At 35.8% G+C, this 19,105-nt stretch overlaps 2 protein-coding genes across 6 annotated transcripts in view; one reads left to right on the top strand and one right to left on the bottom strand.

Moving 5' to 3' along the window:
• Positions 1-475: 475 nt before the first annotated feature.
• LOC134840587 (succinate--CoA ligase [GDP-forming] subunit beta, mitochondrial-like) overlaps positions 476-19,105 on the top strand; it is a 485,398-nt gene continuing 466,768 nt past the window's right edge. For 4 of the 5 annotated variants that reach the window (XM_063856502.1, XM_063856501.1, XM_063856499.1 and 1 more), the window contains exon 1: positions 477-505. The gene's annotated coding sequence lies outside the window, so the exon portion shown is untranslated. Of the gene's footprint in view, positions 506-19,105 lie in introns of all 5 variants that reach the window. The other variant, XM_063856503.1, reaches the window with a different exon arrangement.
• LOC134840684 (uncharacterized) lies at positions 5,562-17,964 on the bottom strand. The gene is made up of 3 exons (XM_063856655.1): positions 17,859-17,964; positions 17,266-17,433; positions 5,562-5,806 (listed from the first exon to the last, which is right to left on the bottom strand). The coding sequence occupies exons 2-3, from the start codon at positions 17,429-17,431 to the stop codon at positions 5,634-5,636; spliced, it is 339 nt and encodes a 112-aa protein (XP_063712725.1). The 5' UTR covers positions 17,432-17,433; positions 17,859-17,964; the 3' UTR covers positions 5,562-5,633.

Here is a 19,105-nt window from a genome sequence, read left to right as displayed (position 1 = left end):
ACTTGGAGTAGATTAACTCTAAATTTTTATATTGAAAAAACAAAGCAAATTGATTAATTATTGGTAAATTGAGTTTCAAGTGTGTCGGTGAACAAAAAACAACTGCTTCAGGTCATTATGTATATGTAACTTTTTGAATATTTTTTATGCAATATATCAATCTTTATAACATTTGATAATTTCATACCAAGAAAATTTTTTTTTCTATCTTTAGGGTTATATAATTGTAGTTCCTGCAAATCGCAGAGGAGCTATCAGTAGGCCTTAACAGTCCTGTCGAGGATAGTCCATTTGTATTATCTCCCCACATTCCAGACAGTGTTATTTTGCTCAGCGAAGCTGTTTTTTTTGCGACTCAAGGCAGTTTTTTTAGCGTCTAGAACTTTTACGTGGTACCACTATTGCAGCCAAATTTGGTCAGGCTGAGGTAGACCTGAAGCTACAGGTCAAGCGAGAGCTAGTCCTAACACACTAGCCTAATTGTTGTGATAAACTTATTAAATAGGTTATATGATTTGCGGGGTAGCCGTGGTGACCCCTTTTTCATGGTTGTGATTATTGAAGCGAGCTCATTACATCTGGCACTTGAAGATTGAGCATCAGTAGGAGGAAACGAGGAACTGCAAGAAGACGTCATTCATTACAAGGGAGTAACGTTTCATCCCAAATCGAAATCGAATAAAATCGTACGAAACATCTTGAGAGACGAAATTAATAGAAACGAGTCTGTAATTATCTGGCACGACGTAATAAACAATTCGATTTCAAAACATCCATTCCATCCAAGGACTCCTCTTACTGCCAATCAACTAGTATCAGAAATCAAACCCCTAATCAATTCGCATCCTCGAATTGAAGGCCTTGTCTATTGTCAGAGAGACGGTGCACCCTATATTCTTGAAGATCTAAAGAAACTTCCGATACCAGTTGTTCAAGTTACAACAGACATAATTTCAAATTCTAAATAACAGGACAAAGATCTACTTGAAGAATACAGAGAACTGCATCAAGAAACCGCACTTGAAATCAAAACTTTAGCTATAATACGAAACAACAAAAGCAACTTGAGTGATATCTTAAAGAAGAAAAAGAAACCGTCAAAAAAACAACGAGAATCACGAAGGAAACGAGAACAGAAATAAATTGTGAGTTTAAATTTCAATTCTTGACGGGACTGAGCTTAATTGTCCAGGCTTGGATCAAATTGTAAATAAATATTCTCTATCCCATTTTCTCCTTCTCTCTGTATCCACCAATATGACTAAAAATTGCAAAACGTGCAAAAAACCCATAAATGCCAGGGACAGATGTTTCAGTTGTGTATCTTGCAATGCTCAAATGCATCTTGAGAGCACCTGCACTGGTCTTACTAACACCGCCATCAATGGCATAAAAGACTTGGGTTTAAACGCAATGCTTCTATGCGACACATGTGTAACTAATAACGAAAGAGATAACTTCATAAAGTGTAGGACCATGATGCAAATGAACGAGAAAATTGAAAAAGAGAGTGACGGAATACAAGCACGTCTTGAAAATATGGCAAAAAAGCTGACGGCATTGGTTGATGAATAAGTCGAAAACGCTACAAAAACCACATGCGAAAAACTGGAAAAAAGCTATGCAGATGTAATCAGTGTGAAACCTGTTAAAGATATGAACGCTCAACCAGGAGCTGGAAAAGAAGTAAAACAAAAAATACATCATAATATCAATAAAAGCTTCCGTATACAGGAGATCAGAGAAGATCCCGAGAAATCAAAAGGCGAATTTTGTCCCCACAACCGAAAAAGTACATGAGGTACTAAACAAGTTAGGAGTTAAAACACAAATTGAAGAAATAAAAAGGCTAGGGAAATTCAGCAAAGAGCGCATCAAGTCAAGAACTTTATTAATAACTCTGTCAACGGAACATGAAGCACGATTGGTGCTGGCAAAGTGCTTCGAAAAAAGAGATGAGCTGCGAGATGAGGAAATTTACCTTCTGCCAGCATTATCGAAAGAAGATGCGAGGAAGGAAAACCTATGCTTGAAAAGACGAAGAGAACTTCTAGACGAAGGAGTTCCAAAGGAGAAAATCAAAATCAGGAATTTCGAGCTGGTCAATGATGGTAAAAAAAGAGATGATAGAAGCAGAACAAGCAGATGATGCTTGACTAGGCTTTCTCAACATTCTGCAAATGATTAAAAGAAGTCTCATAAATCTCGAACGACGAATGAAGTTTGCAAATGCTGTAGCAACATCAAACTATGACATAATAGGTCTCTGCGAGACTTGGTTAAATGAAAACATTGCATCATCTGAATTAGTGCTAAATGAATACAGTATTTATAGATCAGAACGACAAACAGCCAAAGATCAAAATTTGCACGGTGGAGTACTAATGGCAGTGAAACAAACATTTTCATCTAAATTGTTGCTAAATAAGCAACCTGAATGTTGTTTAACTTGCAGCATCCAAATAAGCGATAAACGAATTGTTGTCTGCTGTTTTTACAATCCACCTTCGAGCAGCAAATATTGCTATTGTCTAGGCAATTTCGCACAAATTTTAAATGAAATCGAGAAATCAAATCAATCAACTGCAACACTTATTTGCGGAGATATAAATTTTCCAAATGCAAACTGGATTGACTATAGTATCACGGGAATTGAAGAAAACCCAATAATTGAACTAATCGAGCAACATCAGTTCGAGCAGGTAATAGATTTTCCAACTTATGACAAAAACACCCTAGACATTACATTATTCAAAAATTGTCACATTCATGCGATTCCTGACGAAAATTTCTCAAAAATTTACAATTGCTCCGACCACAAAGCAATCAGCATTCTAATTGAATGTCCTCACTATGAGGTAAAGGTCGCTATTGAAAACTTTCGAAGCTTCGGTAGCGTGGACTATAACGAAATCAAGAAATCAATACTAAGTCAGCCTTTCTCACCAGTATGTCACACAAACAAAAATAGAATGTGCGAGGAACTTTACGACTATTTGGAAAATTTGGTATACCAACATGTGCCTAGAAGAACGAGACGTCGCCAATCACTTCCGCCATGGGTTACGCCAAGTACCTCAAACATCATGAACAAACTGCGAACACAAACTAGAATATATAAATTGAAACCTACAAGCTACCGCAAAAATCTCATTCTATCTCTAGATAAAATGGTGGAAGAAGCAGAAGAGGAAGATAGAGTAAACTATCAGGAAAATTTGATGTCCACTCGTAACACACATTTAATTTTCAAACACTTTAAGAGTCTGAAAAAATCAGAAACTTCCCCAAAGACTATGATCAAGGACGAAATAGCTGTTTCCAAAGGCAAAGAAAAAGTGAACTTTTTGAATGAATATTTTCACTCTGTATTTTCGCCCAAATCAAGCTTCAAGCTCAGTGACATGAAGTGCGAAAACACGATATTGAGTAACTTCAGTATCTCAAAAACATATTTAAACCAAATTATAACAGAGCTGAACATAACAAAATCGCGAGGCCCAGATGGACTCCCACCAATTTTCTTCCAGCGAACGGCCAGAGAAATTACCACAATTTTGCATTGCGTTTTTAAAAACATCAAGAGGTTAAGGAAAATACCAGAAAGTTGCGGCTGTGTCGCCTATTTACAAGAAAGGTGACAAACGACTAATGAAAAACTACCGGCCGGTGTCACTCCTCAATATCATGAGTAAACTCCTGGAAAATTGCATATGTCCAGCGTTGTATGACCATTTCATCAAATTTCTCACAAGATGCCAGCACGGTTTTGTTAAAAACCGTTCAGTTGTGTACAAACATGTTATCTTTCTTGAAAGAAATCTACGAAGCAATTGACAAGAACAATGAAAACCATGTGATCGCATTCTATACCGACTTCTCTAAGGCATTCGACAAAGTCCCGCATTATGAACTACTAAAGAAAATGAGCAACATTGGAGTTGGAGGCTGTTTCCTTAAAATAATCGCAGATTATCTCAGCAACAGGAAACAATTTGTTCGTGCTGACAATTTCTCATCAGAAACTTTAGAAATTACAAGTGGTGTACCACAAGGATCGTTGATTGGTCCATTATTCTTCTGTATCTTCATAAATGATCTTCCTGAAGTATTGAAATTTAGTGACCCATTTATCTTTGCAGACGACCTAAAATTACTAGCAGTGAATGTAAACACAAAGGACATCCAGCAGGACCTAAAAAGCGTTGAAAACTGGGTAGACAAAAACAAGATGAGTCTGGCACTGGACAAATGTTTTAAAGTCGAATTTAGAGGAAATCAACACGAATTTATTCTTTGTGAAACAGCAGTGGAAAGCTCGAATGTGAGAAAGGATCTAGGAATACATGTGTCCAAACATTTAACATGGACAACCCATAATGACTCAAGAATGTCGAAAGCGAATAAAACGTTCTATTGCATCCGCAGAAACTTAGAATTCAAAGTCAAAATGTGCATGAAACTTGGTCTGTACAAATCCTTAATACTTCCTGTTCTAACGTATGGTCTAATTATTGCAATATCTCAAGAAGCGACTTAGGGAGATTAGAATGGTTCCAAAAGAAAGTCTTAAAATGGATCACGGGAAACGCTTCTGACTACACAGAGCAGCTGAGATTGTTAAACATCCTGCCTCTGGCGTTGTTTCTCCAGCTGAACGAGTTACTGATGATGGCGAAATTCATGCATGAAGAAAACGATCACATTAAGCTCCCGGCAAAAACTGAAAATCCAGGAAGAACGAAAGAAATTTTCAACCTAAACAAGACCAGAACTGAAAAAATTAGAGGAGAGTTTATATTCAGGACGTGCCGTCTAATAAACCAACTAAATCAGAAAATTGAATTTCGAGAAATGCGAGGCTTAAAGCGAAAATTGATACAGATGATGTGGAAGTTTTTCGACGATCAATTCTCAGAACAAAACAATGGGTCCTCTTCTGTGACTGCAACATGTGCCGAAATAACTGGACAAAATTTTGAGAACTTTGGGGATATCATCCCATCAGTATCCTACTGAAAATTCACAACAACAACAACAACATTGCCATGGCATGGGATCGAATACATGATCTGACGTGTTCATAGTGAACGCCTTACCACTGTGCTAAGTGCCCCAAATTAAAAAGATTTAATATTTATCACAACAAATAGCGGTGAGAGCATGAAAAAAGTTCTAAGCAAAGTATGGACTGTCCCGCACAAATTAAAACTTCTATGTAATTCCAAACGGCAGCAAAGTAGTTTATTGGACCCATTTTTGCAGATAAGTTACCGAGGGTGTTCTTTCCCACTGTTTTGAAAGATTTTACCCAATTTCAGGGCACATCGTCTTGCAAACTGATTAAGGGCGCATTAATGAAAACTTTCAGCAGTTACGATAAAAAAAGTTTTGATTCAATTATTTATGAATTATTTATTCTATTAACTACTTATGTATTTTGTGAATCAACTCAAATAATTTCGAATAATCATTAATTTGAGTGTTAATTTAGGCATCTATCTCATTAACGATTGAGATCATATTGGTATGGATTCCAATAACATAGCCGTCGGTTTTTTTATAGTAGACCTCATGATTACTGATTATATGGACTTCTTTTTAAATTGATTCGATTGCGACCTGAATTCCATCTAAGCCAGTGAGAAATACGAGCTGCTACATTCTTCGAGGCAGTCGAGTTTGGTCCATTTGTCGCAGACAATTCTGGGCGGATCGGGTTTGGTGCTATGGTCCAGTATTCCTCTGACCGATCCATATCCAAGCCACATAAGAATATCTGTTTCCGCAGCCCCATTTGGCTCGCCTAAAAACGAGATGAAAACAATATCAATAGTGTATCCTGGGGAGGGTTCTCATGCTTGAAGGACAGAATGCTTGAAAAATTTCAACCAATCAAAATTGCTAAGCGTTCTTATTGGCTAAATGCCTCTCCCACAAAATCGAAGTCAATATTAACAGAAAATGTATTAAATCAGAAGAAAATAACCAAAAATTTTACAAATTGCGGGTTAAACATCAGGATTCATCAGTTCAAGTTCATAAAAGTTTCGAATTTTGGCGTTCAACTGACGCCATTTAAATTTTTGGGCCGGAGGTCTTTCGCCCTTTTCGATCCGGCCAAAAACTCAGCGCATTCGTTTTCTTGGATTTTTAAATAGTAATTTATTGTCCACAATGACGGTCTGATCCTGGCTATATCGATCCGGCAATATGTGAAAACTCATCTGCGTATTATCTAATCGGCCAATATTAACACTAATGGCCTGGATTTTTTTTCTTACTTTGAGATTTTCACGATTTATTTTTAGATTTTGAATACTCATTTCTGATTGGCTGAAAGTAAGCTAAAATTAATTTCAAGCATTCGGTCCTTCAAGCATGAGGGACGCCACCGTGTATCCTGATAACTATATTAAAAATCGATCAAGCATTTCGTTTTTCAAGATCAGACTTGCTTAGTCCAAAATAGTTAAAGTTCAGTTAACAATCCAAAACTTGAAGCTATTACCCAAATTTTAGAAAACCGTTTGTCGGCGCGCGGAAAATGACACAAACGACACGTGGATGCGGAGCAATAAGCAGAATAGTCCAAGAGCAGAAAAACCGAACATAATTGACTAATGTTGGTTTACACGGGCTAATTAATAACGCAACTTATTAGAATGGCCAAAAATACCAAGAAAATGAATAAAATATGCATGAATTGAATATTATCATTAAGTTTTTTGATTGAAACTTTTTGAAAAATCTTGATTAAATTATTCAAGTTATGCATTAAATGTTCGTTGCTTTGTTATTATTGACAATTCTGATAATTAAGTCACCGATTAGCTCATAAAAGTTGACATTTTTCAGTTTTTCTGTTCTTGGACCCTTTCTGCTCTTAGACCATTCTGCTTATGGACTGGCCGCCACGACACGTTCATGTTGTGGTCATTTATAAGAGAGCTTAAGTTATCAAATCATGCCGCAAAACAATGGATTCTATTAAATCAGATTGAACTGCAAAAAGATTGAACCGTCACTGTTAGAGTTGAAAAAAAGTTATTAGCACCAGGGGCGGATCTAGGATTTTCTCGAGGGGGGGGGGGGTCGGTTTGTGTCGGATTCTCAGGTCACTTTTTGAAAAATTTGACAAAAAAATCGCGTTTTTTGACTGGAAAAATCCATTTTCCAGTCATAATTGTTATTAGTTTTAAGGGGATTAAAATGTTTCCATTTATTCATTGCCGATCATTCTTAATTTTACATACATAATATATTGTAGCTTTGAAAACACCAAACAAAAAGAAAAAAATATTGATAAAATTCTATGAGTTATTTGCATATTTTGAGTTCAAAAGCTGATCTATATTGACCCTTTTCTTGTTCCGTTTGATAAGTTTTTGCTCAAAATCTGATTTTCATTCATGATTTTCTAGGATTTCATTGCATATTGCAGATAAAAACTTAATTTATTGGCTGTTTTTCCTTTTTCCCCCACCTCACATAAGCGTCAATTTTATGGTGTAACGAGGGGTTTTACAAGGTTAACTATGGAAACCAAAAATGTTTGTCAAGGCCTAATTAGTTCGCATGCCAATTTTTGTAACATTCGAATAAAGTGAACAAAACCAAATTTTGTAAAATTTTGCACGTGGGGGGAAAAGGAAAAAGAGCCAATTTATCCTAACCCTTTTTTTGTTTACATAGGATTTTGCCCATTACCTGATTTACAATGATTTTCTTTGATTTCATTGCATATTTTCGAGCTAAAAATCTGATATATGCGGATCATTTTATTGAGTTCTTTAACATCTTTTCTGGCACGTGTGTTTTTATTTAGATATTTAGACAAATCTTTTGCCTTGTTAGCAAAAAAACTGATAGCAAAAAAGTTGCCTTGTTAGCAAGAAAATTGAGTAAAACGAGTCTGAAAATCCATGATAATCGATTTAAATCAAGTTTTAAGACACTTAAATTGGTCCAAAATTTTCAAGAAAGATCGATTTAAGTCGATTTCAAATGGATTTAAGTGAGATTCGGATGGATTTTAGTGAGTCAAAAAATCCATCCAAATCGATTTGAATCGAATTTTTAGACACTTGAATTGATCCAAATTTTTCAAAAGATAGATTTGAATTGATTTAAAATCCATTTAGTTTCGTAAAATGAACATTGTTAATTGATTTGGATCGATTTAAAACCGATTTAAAATCAATTTAAATCGATCCGAAACCAATTTCGTCAGTGCGGGTTCTTATGCAGTATATGTGTAAAATGTTTTCTGCCTGATTATTGGATGCTCTCATTTGGAAATCTAGTTGCATATTGTACTACCGGACTCGCTAAGCGCAAAAAACTATGGCAGAACTGATTTTTAATTCAGCTTTTTGGTAATTTCCTTCGTTTTTATGACCAATCTTTTTCATTACGAAAGAATGATTGTCGTACAATTGTAATAAATGGGAGAATGCTAGGCACAAAGCTTACATGTAATTTTCTATATATAGGAAAGGTATAGTCAAACAGTCTGATAATTGTATGACTGTATTTGTAAGCTGATCCGAGATGAAAAATTTGATCATGCAGCGCGAGAAGTCTGTGTCACAAGTTAAGCATCATTACTCAAAATTTAAATCTAAAATCTCAGTTACTGATTTAAGAAAATTGTGTTGCCTTAAATACAGATAAAACTGCTCGTATCAGGGCGAAGCCCTGAATGTTCTGACTACCTTTTAAAGTTTATGGAGCAATAATAACACTTAAAAAATTTGAAATTTTTTATGAAAATCTTCCCCCCACACGCCAGATAAAGTACAAAAGGATAGATTTCCCTCCTTGTAACAAATCATTTATGGCAAATAAGCTTCTTTCAACCAATTTGGAACAGTTTCTAGGACGGCATAAACCTCCGCTTACGCGTTAAGAGCGCCAAATATATCGCGCGTTAATTGTCTCAAAATGGCCAAAATGGCAATCTTTAAACCTCAATAACTTTACAAAACAGATCACAGGTAAAATTTCTGTTAAAATTCAGGCTCAGGACAACAATACCATTCGAATGATATAAGACAAATTCCGTCAAAAATGGCAAGTTAAGAAGTCGAAATTTGTCTGAAGAAAAAAACCACCCCGAGCACAAATATTCCGTTACTTTCGTATCGAAAGTCGGAACAAAAATGACCAGCAGTGCTGGAAATTGATGACTTTCGGCACTGTTGAACACCATTTGTTTGGCAATGTCTTGCTACGGCGCTGTTGTACTACCCCTAACGAGAGGTCGAATAATGCCGAAGTACAGGAGTGCCGAACAATAAAATGTTGTTCAACAGTGCCAAAATTGCTGATTTTTGGCAGATGAAAAACGTTTTATTTTTCAACACAGTGGTACTTTGGCACTATTGTACGTCTGATTAAACCAAACTGCTTGATTTCATATAAGGTCATTACAAATCAATTTTCCTTTTGCCCGTAAAGTATGTAATGCACATTAAAAAGAAATGGTGGTTCTTTGCATACGCGTTTATTGAGAACTGCGAGTTAATTTGCTATATTGTGAATCTTCGAAAACAATAACGTTGAAAATTTCAGCTCAAAATCACGCAACTTTGGAGCAACTGCCATCAAAAAAATATGATCAAAAACCAAAATTTAAATTAGAGGAAAGATCATACCATAGAACGTGTTCAGTCACTTCCTTCTAAGTTAGGTTAATTTAAAAATGTAGTTCCTGCGAAACGCAGAGGATCTATCTGTAGGCCTTACGACTGTGTTATTTTGGGACTCAAGGCCGTTTATTGATTCTAGAGCTTTCATGTGGTACCACTATTGCAGCCGAATTGGGTCAGGTTGTAGTAGACTTGAAGCTAGAGGTCAAGTGAGAGCTCGCTTCACACACTATCATTGCCATGGCATGTGATCGAGTACATGATCTGACGATTTCAAGTGAACGCCTCACCACTATAATAAATGCCCCTACTATCTTGCTAGAGAATGTGCAATTCATCAGCATGCTGTTTTAAATTCATTTTATAGAATTAACAAAGATTTTCAGAACACACATTGGATAAGTTTTTCGACTTTACAGCTTTTCCAAAACAGTATAGTTCTGTTTTATAAAACTCAGCAGAAGGGGGAGCAGGGATAGTGAAAAACTTTAACCTATCATTAAAAATTTAGGCAGTATTTTAAAAACATTGTACGTTTTTGTAGTGTTTGCTGTAACAGGATGTAAAACAAGCATTTTGAAAAGTTTTTGCAATACTTACATTGCGAAAACGAATTTTTTGCCAAAGAAAACTTTTTTTAATAGTTTTAGACAATTTGTTGTCTTGCTTTGAACCAAGTTTCAAAAACTGTAATTTCTGCAAACTAGTTTTGGATTGAAAAAAGTTCGTAGGCTTATAAGATTTTTGAGAATCACTGAATAAATTTATAAGATCTGTCGTCAGTTCAGCAGACTTGCAACCAAACAAAAATACTAAATTGAGTTAGAAACTCATATTAATTCATTAGGAGTTTTGAGATAATTTAAATCAAGCTTAGCTCATGAATTATATCTTGAGAAAATGCAACATGAAAAACCTCAAAGAATTATGTTTATATACAATTTATTGGAAAATTTGTTATCATTTAATATATTAGGTAAAATTATATGAAGACTCAGATATTTTGAGGATAATTTTTTGTGAAGTAAACCCAACTCCGACATCTTTTGGAAGAGATTACATGAAGCATAAATCAAAAGTTTGCTTTCAAGATCTACATTCCATTATTTTGGATAAAAAACAAAAATCTTGATATAAAAAGATTTTTAGAGAAATTAATAAGGATCTTGCTGAAAACTTCTAAGCAAACTGATACTTTTGCAGAACCAGATGTAGGTTCTCCTAATTATGTGAAATTGAACATGAAAAATTTCAATTAGACACACAGTTTAAGTTTTTTTCAATTATAACATTAGGTAGAACCATAGAGCTTTTGCGAAATAAGTTTCTCAAAATTATTCAATTGTTATAGTTTACACTTTGATTTCTTTTTCTAAATCGATTTTTTTTAAGAAGAGTTCTTTTCGAAATTCTTAGATGTTGCAGAATTTAGGAACTAGGTAACCTTGCGTCTTTCTTCTTCCGGAGATAATCAGATTATAAATAATAGAGCTGCTCTTAATTGATTTTAAAACTCAATGTGAAATTACACGTTCATATTCTCAGTTTTTACATGTGCTTTTGAATGTTTTAACTAGCACCCATTCTTTCTTACTTAGACACTTTTGAGAAACCTTCCGACAATAATCAAGAAAAAGAAGCGGTTCAAAAGCTATTTTGCAAGAAAAGTGATAATTATTGATCCCAAAAGTTGTTTTTAGCCTAAATAAATTACTGTATCAATCGAACAAGGGAAATTGAAGGAAAGCATGTACAAATTTCTTAGTAACAATCAGACGATGTCATTTTTAGTTTTGTCTCCGCGAGCAAATTGTTTGTTCAATTGATACTAATTTCCTCCGAAATTTTCAAGTTCTGACTAAATTTTCTGGCAAAGAGAGTTCAATAGCGAAAACATGTGTTAAGCAGAAAGCAGGAATAACCTTAAAACATAGAAAACGTCTACAGAAAAACCATAAAGTTCATGTTGTAGGAGCAACAGAGAGATAATCATCAGCTTTGAAGGAGATTTTGTTGAATTTCAACCAATATCTAATGTAATTTTAAGAAAAAATAACCCCTTTTGTCAATTTTAGCAGTAAACTGTTTATTTCTCATCCTTGATCTGAAATTTAGTGCAATCGGAAAAATCGGAAGTTTCAATATTAATTCAGCCAACTAAATTACAATTTTAGCTTGTAATTAAGAAAGCTTAATAATTGTTAAGAAAGCTTAATTTTAAACTCTGCACGTGAATATTTTTTTATATTTTGATCGAAAGCAACAAAAAATCAGACGAATCATTGAGAGTTTTTCAATTTTTTTCGAAAAACATGAAAATTTTCCAATTTTTTCCAAAAACTTGAAATTTTTGCAATTGTTTCCAAAAACTTGGCTTTTTTTGAAACTTCAGTAGAAATCAACATAGCTTCAGCTAGATAGAGCATAGTTTTAAGAAGTAAGGTTATCTAAGAAAATCGTTAATAGCTCAAATTTTATCAAATCTTATCGTGTTTTGAAGTTTTTTTGAAAAAAAATTTAAATTTGTTTGATAAAAAACCCAAACTTTCCCGCATCTTACCAACGACTTACAGGAACCGAAAAAATAATACCTTCATTTTACAATCTTTATGTAATACTCACCTATTACATAACGAGCGCCGAGATTTTTTCTTACCATTCTCTAACCATCATACTGAAACCTTACCATTCCCTATCTTAATACATTGGGAAACATATCCCTTTCTTAAAAAATTGAATTTGTAATCCTTATACATCGGGAAATCTATACACTATTCTTATACCGAACCGACCGCATACACTTCTGGATTGAATAAGGTTGAATATAACGCCCCAGTGGATGTCGTTTCTTTGTGTAACGCTCAATCAGTATCGACCCGACCTCATACATTTATAGAATGAATATGGTTGAACATAGTGCGCCCAGTGGATGTCGTTCCAATGTGTAACGCTCAATCAGGTGGTTTGTTTCAACATTGTTACATTGAGCTGGAGGCCTGCCAATTTTTCCTAAACTTCGTACGCAGAATGCTGCCAGTACAAAAATTCAGCAAAAATATCAACATTGTTACATTGAGCAGGAGGCCTGCCAATTCTTCCAAAACTTCTTACGCAGAATGCTGCCAGTACAAAAGCAAAAATATTGGCTAACATGGAGAAAATTTAAATCAAAATGTAACACAAAAACGACGGTTTTCAGATGCAAATCAGTGGGCGAATGCTAAGCCTGCCACGTCTAATAATTTTGAATCTGTTCCATCACCTTCGTATATGCATTTACCTCCTCAAACTGCGGTTGTTTCGGCGGTACACCCTGTAGGTCATCCCACTAACTCTATTCAGTTCTATAAGCCGAACCTCGCATCGTGGTTCCCTGCAACTGCAGCACTGACCACCGCAGTTTTTAACCCATTAGCTTTGAATGAGTCATCGCACGTATTTGAGGCAGTAATACCTGTTGCTCCTCTAAAAACGTAAAGTTCTCCAACAAAAGCGGTTGAGCATTTTTCTATTTTTCTCTGCCACACAAGCAAGTACCCTTGTAATCATCGATTGTGTCAGATATTCCTTGCTCGTTCGCTCATCAGCCGTATTTTTCGAATCCAGTCGCTTCGTGCTTATACCAACCTGTGCCGAATTATGTCAATACGCCATCGCAATTGATATCCGTTCGAAGACTTAGCAGAAGTCTTGGCCTCGAACAGGAAGGATTCATTAACCGAATGGATGGTAATCCGTTAGAATGGCATGAACCAATAGGTCAGTTTCGGAACGCGGTTAATTGGCAATCAACTCATTCGGATGACATCAAGCTGACGTACCTTAAAACACTAGTAACTGGGAAAGCTAAATTGGCAATAGCGTACTTCGCTTTTTCAGGTCAAATAAACAGGGAAGCACGAAGAGTCCTTGAACAAAAATTTTGGCATTCTTAAACTGTCGTGAGCGCCCACCTCGAAAAACTTAACAGCCTTGCACTAGTGAAAATGCACAATTTTGAAAACATTATTAGTTTTCTTGTGTTATTTCAAGTCTCCTTGGTGTGTTTCGATCGTTGTCATATGAGGACGACCTGAAAGGAACCGCCAACTTAAATCAAGTTTTCTGTAATTTTCCTCCGAAAATGAAAGAGTCTTGGTCGTCTTACACTGTCAAACGCAATTCGTATTGCCCTAATATCCTTGACTTCAACAAGTGGTTATAAAAAAGGCCAAAACGCATGGGCATATGAAAATTTTTCCTGATAAATCAAAAACTGAGGAACCTGCCAAGACAAAACCTACCACCCAAGTTTTTGCTTCCAGTGTTAAGCCGAAAAGATTCAATTGTTCTCTCTGCCCGCAGTGCGCTGGTGAAAATCCGTTATTAGGATGCAAAGTCATCAAGAAAAAGAACCTTATTTAAAGTTTTCCGCTGAAAGAAAATTTGTTTCTCCTGTCTCCAAGCGATTCACACGTTCCGTTACTGCCCAAAGGGTTGGAAATGCACTAAAAATGAGTGCAAAATTACGCACAATGTCCTCTTGCATGATGCAGACAGCAATTTTACTCCTCGAAAGGAACAAAATGTTTTTTCTAGAAGACAAATCCGGGGGATAAAGCAACGTCGTCTTGTTCCGCATCCATGCAAGACCTCAAAAGTTTTTACAGGTTATTGAGTTTAGTGTTTCATCCAAGTCAAAAACCAAAACCGCTCTCGTTTTGTATGATTCCGTTAGCAATCACTCCTGGCTTTCCTCAAGCTTAGACCGCCATTTGAACTTGTCAGCAAAAAATTTGATTTGATCCTAAATAAATTTGATTTAACGGTTATTATTTCGACTTGGTTAGTCAAGGTCACACTATCCGCTGACATAAAAATTATCGTCGATTATACCTTCAAGGTAACCGCTTACTTCAAGTATGAAATGAATGTTGGGTCTAGAAAGGTTGATGCTCCGGACCTTCAAGAAAAGCGTTCCTACCTGGAACCAATAAAACCAGTTCAGTATTAGGAACTTGAAATGATAATTAGTCAGAAATTTTATGACCACAAACGACTGCTCTATTATATTTATGATGCAGATAAGAAAAATACTATTTTTGTTTGTCTGCTGGTAGGTTGGGTTTTTAGTGGCCTACTCCCATCATCTTCCGGGTTGATGTCAACATATTTCAAGTGTAATGCCGAAGACGTGAAACTTGTTAGCCAAGTTAAAGCGTGGTATGAGTTAGAAAGCCAGGGTTCATACAAATAAGCTGACGCAGCCAATCAGCAAGCGCATAACCTTCTTGAATCAACAACATACCATGATGGTGAACGGTACTGATTAGGAAAATTTTGGGCCAATGAAAGCAGTTCTGTACCCAACAATTACTACTCAGCGCTGTCACAGTTCAAGAAAGTTGAAAAATGACTCGACAAAGATAGTGGTTTAAAGAGGAACACACTCGATAGAATAAATACACTCAATAGAGTGGTTTAAAGAGTAAATGCAATAAAAAAGGACCTCGATAAAGAAATATCATTCCGGTTAAACCGCACGATCCGCAGCTTCGCTCCGCCGGTGATGATATTTACCCCACTATCCTGCCCTCAACTCAAACAAACCTGATAAGGCTCGTCTGGTTTTAAAAGCCGCATTAAATAATCACGGCCAATCTTAAAAAAAAACTTGATTTACTGCAAAATGTTTTTACATGTCTTAGTGCGCTTCCACCAACATCTCCGCAGACATCGAGGGATGTTCATGTTCAGGTTGGGGTATCCCCTTGTTAACAACCTTCTTTGCGTTTTTTGTGGCACGAGGATGCCGCATCGGATGTAGCATCTATTCAGCACCCCCCGCATATTTTCGGTGCCCGGGACTCCCCGACGTGCGCGACTTTCGCACTTCAGCAATCCGCAAGGGATATCGTTAAACGTTTTCCTGAAGTATATAAATTAGTACCTATTAGGTTCTACAAGATTGATTGCTTGGATTCATTCGAAAGCAGCAATGACACAATCTGATTAAGCAAGGATCTGGTGAACCTCCTTAAATTGAGAGACTCCCGCCTGGGCCATTTTCCTTCTAAACACCAATTATGCGCCGATTTTGAATGAACATAAACTAACCGGTTTTCAACTCCCCAAAAACATTTTGTGTTTTTGATAAATATTTAAACAAGTTCACAAAACAGCCTTGGTCGACCTTGATTGACAGGTTTTTGTCTGTCAATACCGTGTCCTACTACTTAATTATGACCGCACTCACATGCTAAAATTTTGGTGCTTTGTGACAGAATGTATTATTGTTGGTATTTTATCTAAATAATAAATAGTGAAAAAATTCTTTCATTATACAATTTTAAATTTGTGCCAATTAAGATTATTGATTCCGATTCATTAAAAATATTTGCCGGACAGCAGTTATAAACGACCAGAAGCAGTGTACAGTATTTAATTTAAAATTAGGACCAAAAACTATCAATTTTTGTTTTATATGGCGTGGGGTGGGGGCCTGGTTATTTTCACAAAGCATCTCAAACTTAAAACACAATTACAATTCATTGTATTAAAATTCAGTTTTCATAAAAACACTGCTCCATAGACCTTAAAAGGCAGTCGGAGCATTCAGGAGTTCGCTCTAGTCCGAGCAGTTTTGTTGACAATTGTTCAGACGTGTGTTTCGAGTGTAATTAATTTAATTATTAAGTTGAAAAAGATCTCTTACCTGTGATGGTCGTTTAAAGTTATGGTGGTTTAAAGATTGCCATTTTGGCCTGTTTAAGGAAAATTATTTGCCATAAATGACTTGTTACTAGGAGCAAAATCTCTCATTTTGTACTTTATATTTTGTGTGGCGGATGAGTTCCGCAAAAATCTCAAATTAAAAAACTACTTTTATTTTTTTTACGTTCAATTTTTTATGTTTTTACTGCTCCATAAACCATACAAGGCAGTCGGAACATTCAGGGCCTCGTAGTCTTGTTTGCTAAGAATTCGGGACATGCTAATGTTCAAAAAATATGATTTTTTTTTGTTTGTTCCGATCGATCTAGAAGTTGGAGAAAAAACTAATGCATAGAGTCATAGAGTCCGCTTGCTTAAAGTTCCTCTCAAATCAATCTTGACAACCTCAAGAAAAAATTTTCCACGAGTCGTTTTTCACACTAAATGTTACAAAATATGATGAGAAGTCTATTTCTACCCCAATTTGAAAGTTGCTATTATTGTAGTTAACGCTTTCGTTCCTATTTTGTTATTTACTTTGACTGTTTTTTCTTTTTAAGCAAAAAATATTTTAATTGGATAGCAAAAATTGCAACAAAAAAATTTTTCGCGATTTTTTTTTCAAAACTTTTTTTTATTTCGGATATCAGTTTAGTCGCAGCATTCTGCGGTAATTTCTCAGCTATTTTTGTTCGTTCTGTGAAAGTCGGAACAAAACCCTCACATAATCATCAGTTGTTTACTTTCCACCATGGTGTAACGAGGGGTTTTCGAAGATTAACTCCCAAGACGAAATATGTTTGTAAAGAAATAATTAGTCCGCAGGCCAACTTTTAAAACTAGTCGGACTAAACAGCCAAAAACAGCCCCCACCTAGACAGGAAAAAGGTGGGGGAATGGAAAAGAATCAGAAAAATACCTGCCGCCCACAACGCTGTGCAACCAGGAGCCACAAACTGAGTGCTGTTCACGTCTACTGCATTCTGACCTGCATCTCCCCACTGATTCATCCCAGTCCACATGTGTTCGTCCACATAGATCATCCGATCCTCAGAAAACCAGTGGAAAGCAGTGAATGCAGTCATGCCTGTATTGCACGCATCAAGTTAAATTTAACTTAGGAACAAGAACCATGACGTCCATCTGGGGAACGCACTTGACTTTTCAGGAACAAGTTTCAATTTCGACCACCCGGTGGGGTTGGATTTGGTGCCTATGTCCTTTTTTCGCCAACGGAAAAAGATAGCGTCGGACATCTTTGATGAACTTGCTAAGAATAAGTTTCAGGAATGCACTGCTTCGAACAAAAAAAAATTGCTCGAAAAACTTTTTTTCCGCTTGGTCTCCGCTCCCCCTCAAATATAAAAAAAAAATATGGCAGAAGGAGAGAATGAGCAGAAGTTCTCAACCACTTGCCGTCCTTCAAGCTTTGTTTGGACGATGATTGATCGAGAAACTTTTGTGCTTTCCGTACTTCTGTTATGAAAAAGCCATTATTTGATCCTTATTTACCTAGATTATGACAGTAAGTATGAACATCAGAAGACAGCGAAGCAAAATCCTCTCGATAGTCTGGACCTTTCTCATATGTTTCGTTTTTGCAACCAATGCAATGTGCTCCACCGTACACTGGCTGCGTGCAATTTCTGGAGCGGAATCTAAAAAAAGCGGGATCAAATTTGGAGCGGGAGGAACGGGTGGAAGGGAGATGGGAATGTTTGACTTTTAACCTATTCCGCCGCTCAAACTCTAGAGTCCAATATGAAAGACACGAAGGAAGTTTGAATGGTCGCAATTGAAAAACCTTTTAAAAGTGTGAGCCTAATTTTTTTAAACACTCAACAATAAATATTTTCAGTCATGACAATTATTGCTCGACTGAAAAAACATATGAAAAAAAAACAGATTCTCTGCGAAAAGATCGTTGTTCGTATTTAGATCCCTGACTGATTTATTGAAAAACAAAGATATGTGAGATTTGATGTACAATGGAAGTATTTTTTTGCTACTGTGGAATCCAATCATAAGGCTTTCAGCAGGGTTTTGAGAAATTGCTTGTCATTGTATATATCCAACATTTAAGGTTTTTTGGCCAAAAAGGTTTATCATTAAAAATGTACTGAAACGATTATTTTAAGTTATTATATGAATATCATATATTGATATTATTATATAAAGAGAGGTGGAGTTCTACGCACTATTGAATTAAGAATTTTACTTCGGAAAATTACAGCTGCATAAATTTCTTACAAGCTTCCCAGAACCAATAAACCAAGATGAAGTGAAAAGGTGATGGTTGTGCTAGCAGCACAGAAAAATTAGATTGCCATTACTTGCGCAAAAAATCAGTGTTTACCATTTTATTCATTTTAATGTCGCTTTTTTTTTCTGAATGTTGCGTGACAGGAAGGAAAATATCTTGAAACAGCACAAAATTCATATTAAATTCTACCGTTTTGTTAGCAAACTAATTCATAATGAAAAAGTTTCTTCAGGTTACGTTTGTCTAAAAATCTACAACTTCAAACAGTTTTTCTAGACAACCCCAAAATTTTGTTGAAGTTTACTTGTTGAAAATTTTGAGTTGGTTGCAAGAATGAATTATTGCGACAAAAAAACTTATATGAATGTTTCGACCCTTTTCTGAATTTTTCTTGATGATTTATGCCTGAAAAAAGGATTCAAAAAAATCAAAACACAGACAGAATAAGCGAAAAACTAAAATATATAGATAGGCAATTAATTTTATTTTAAATTGA

This window comes from Symsagittifera roscoffensis, chromosome 2 (genome assembly GCF_963678635.1).
Source record: "Symsagittifera roscoffensis chromosome 2, txSymRosc1.1, whole genome shotgun sequence".
Taxonomy (NCBI): Eukaryota; Metazoa; Xenacoelomorpha; order Acoela; family Convolutidae; genus Symsagittifera; species Symsagittifera roscoffensis.
This window is presented reverse-complemented; position numbering and strand designations above follow the sequence as displayed.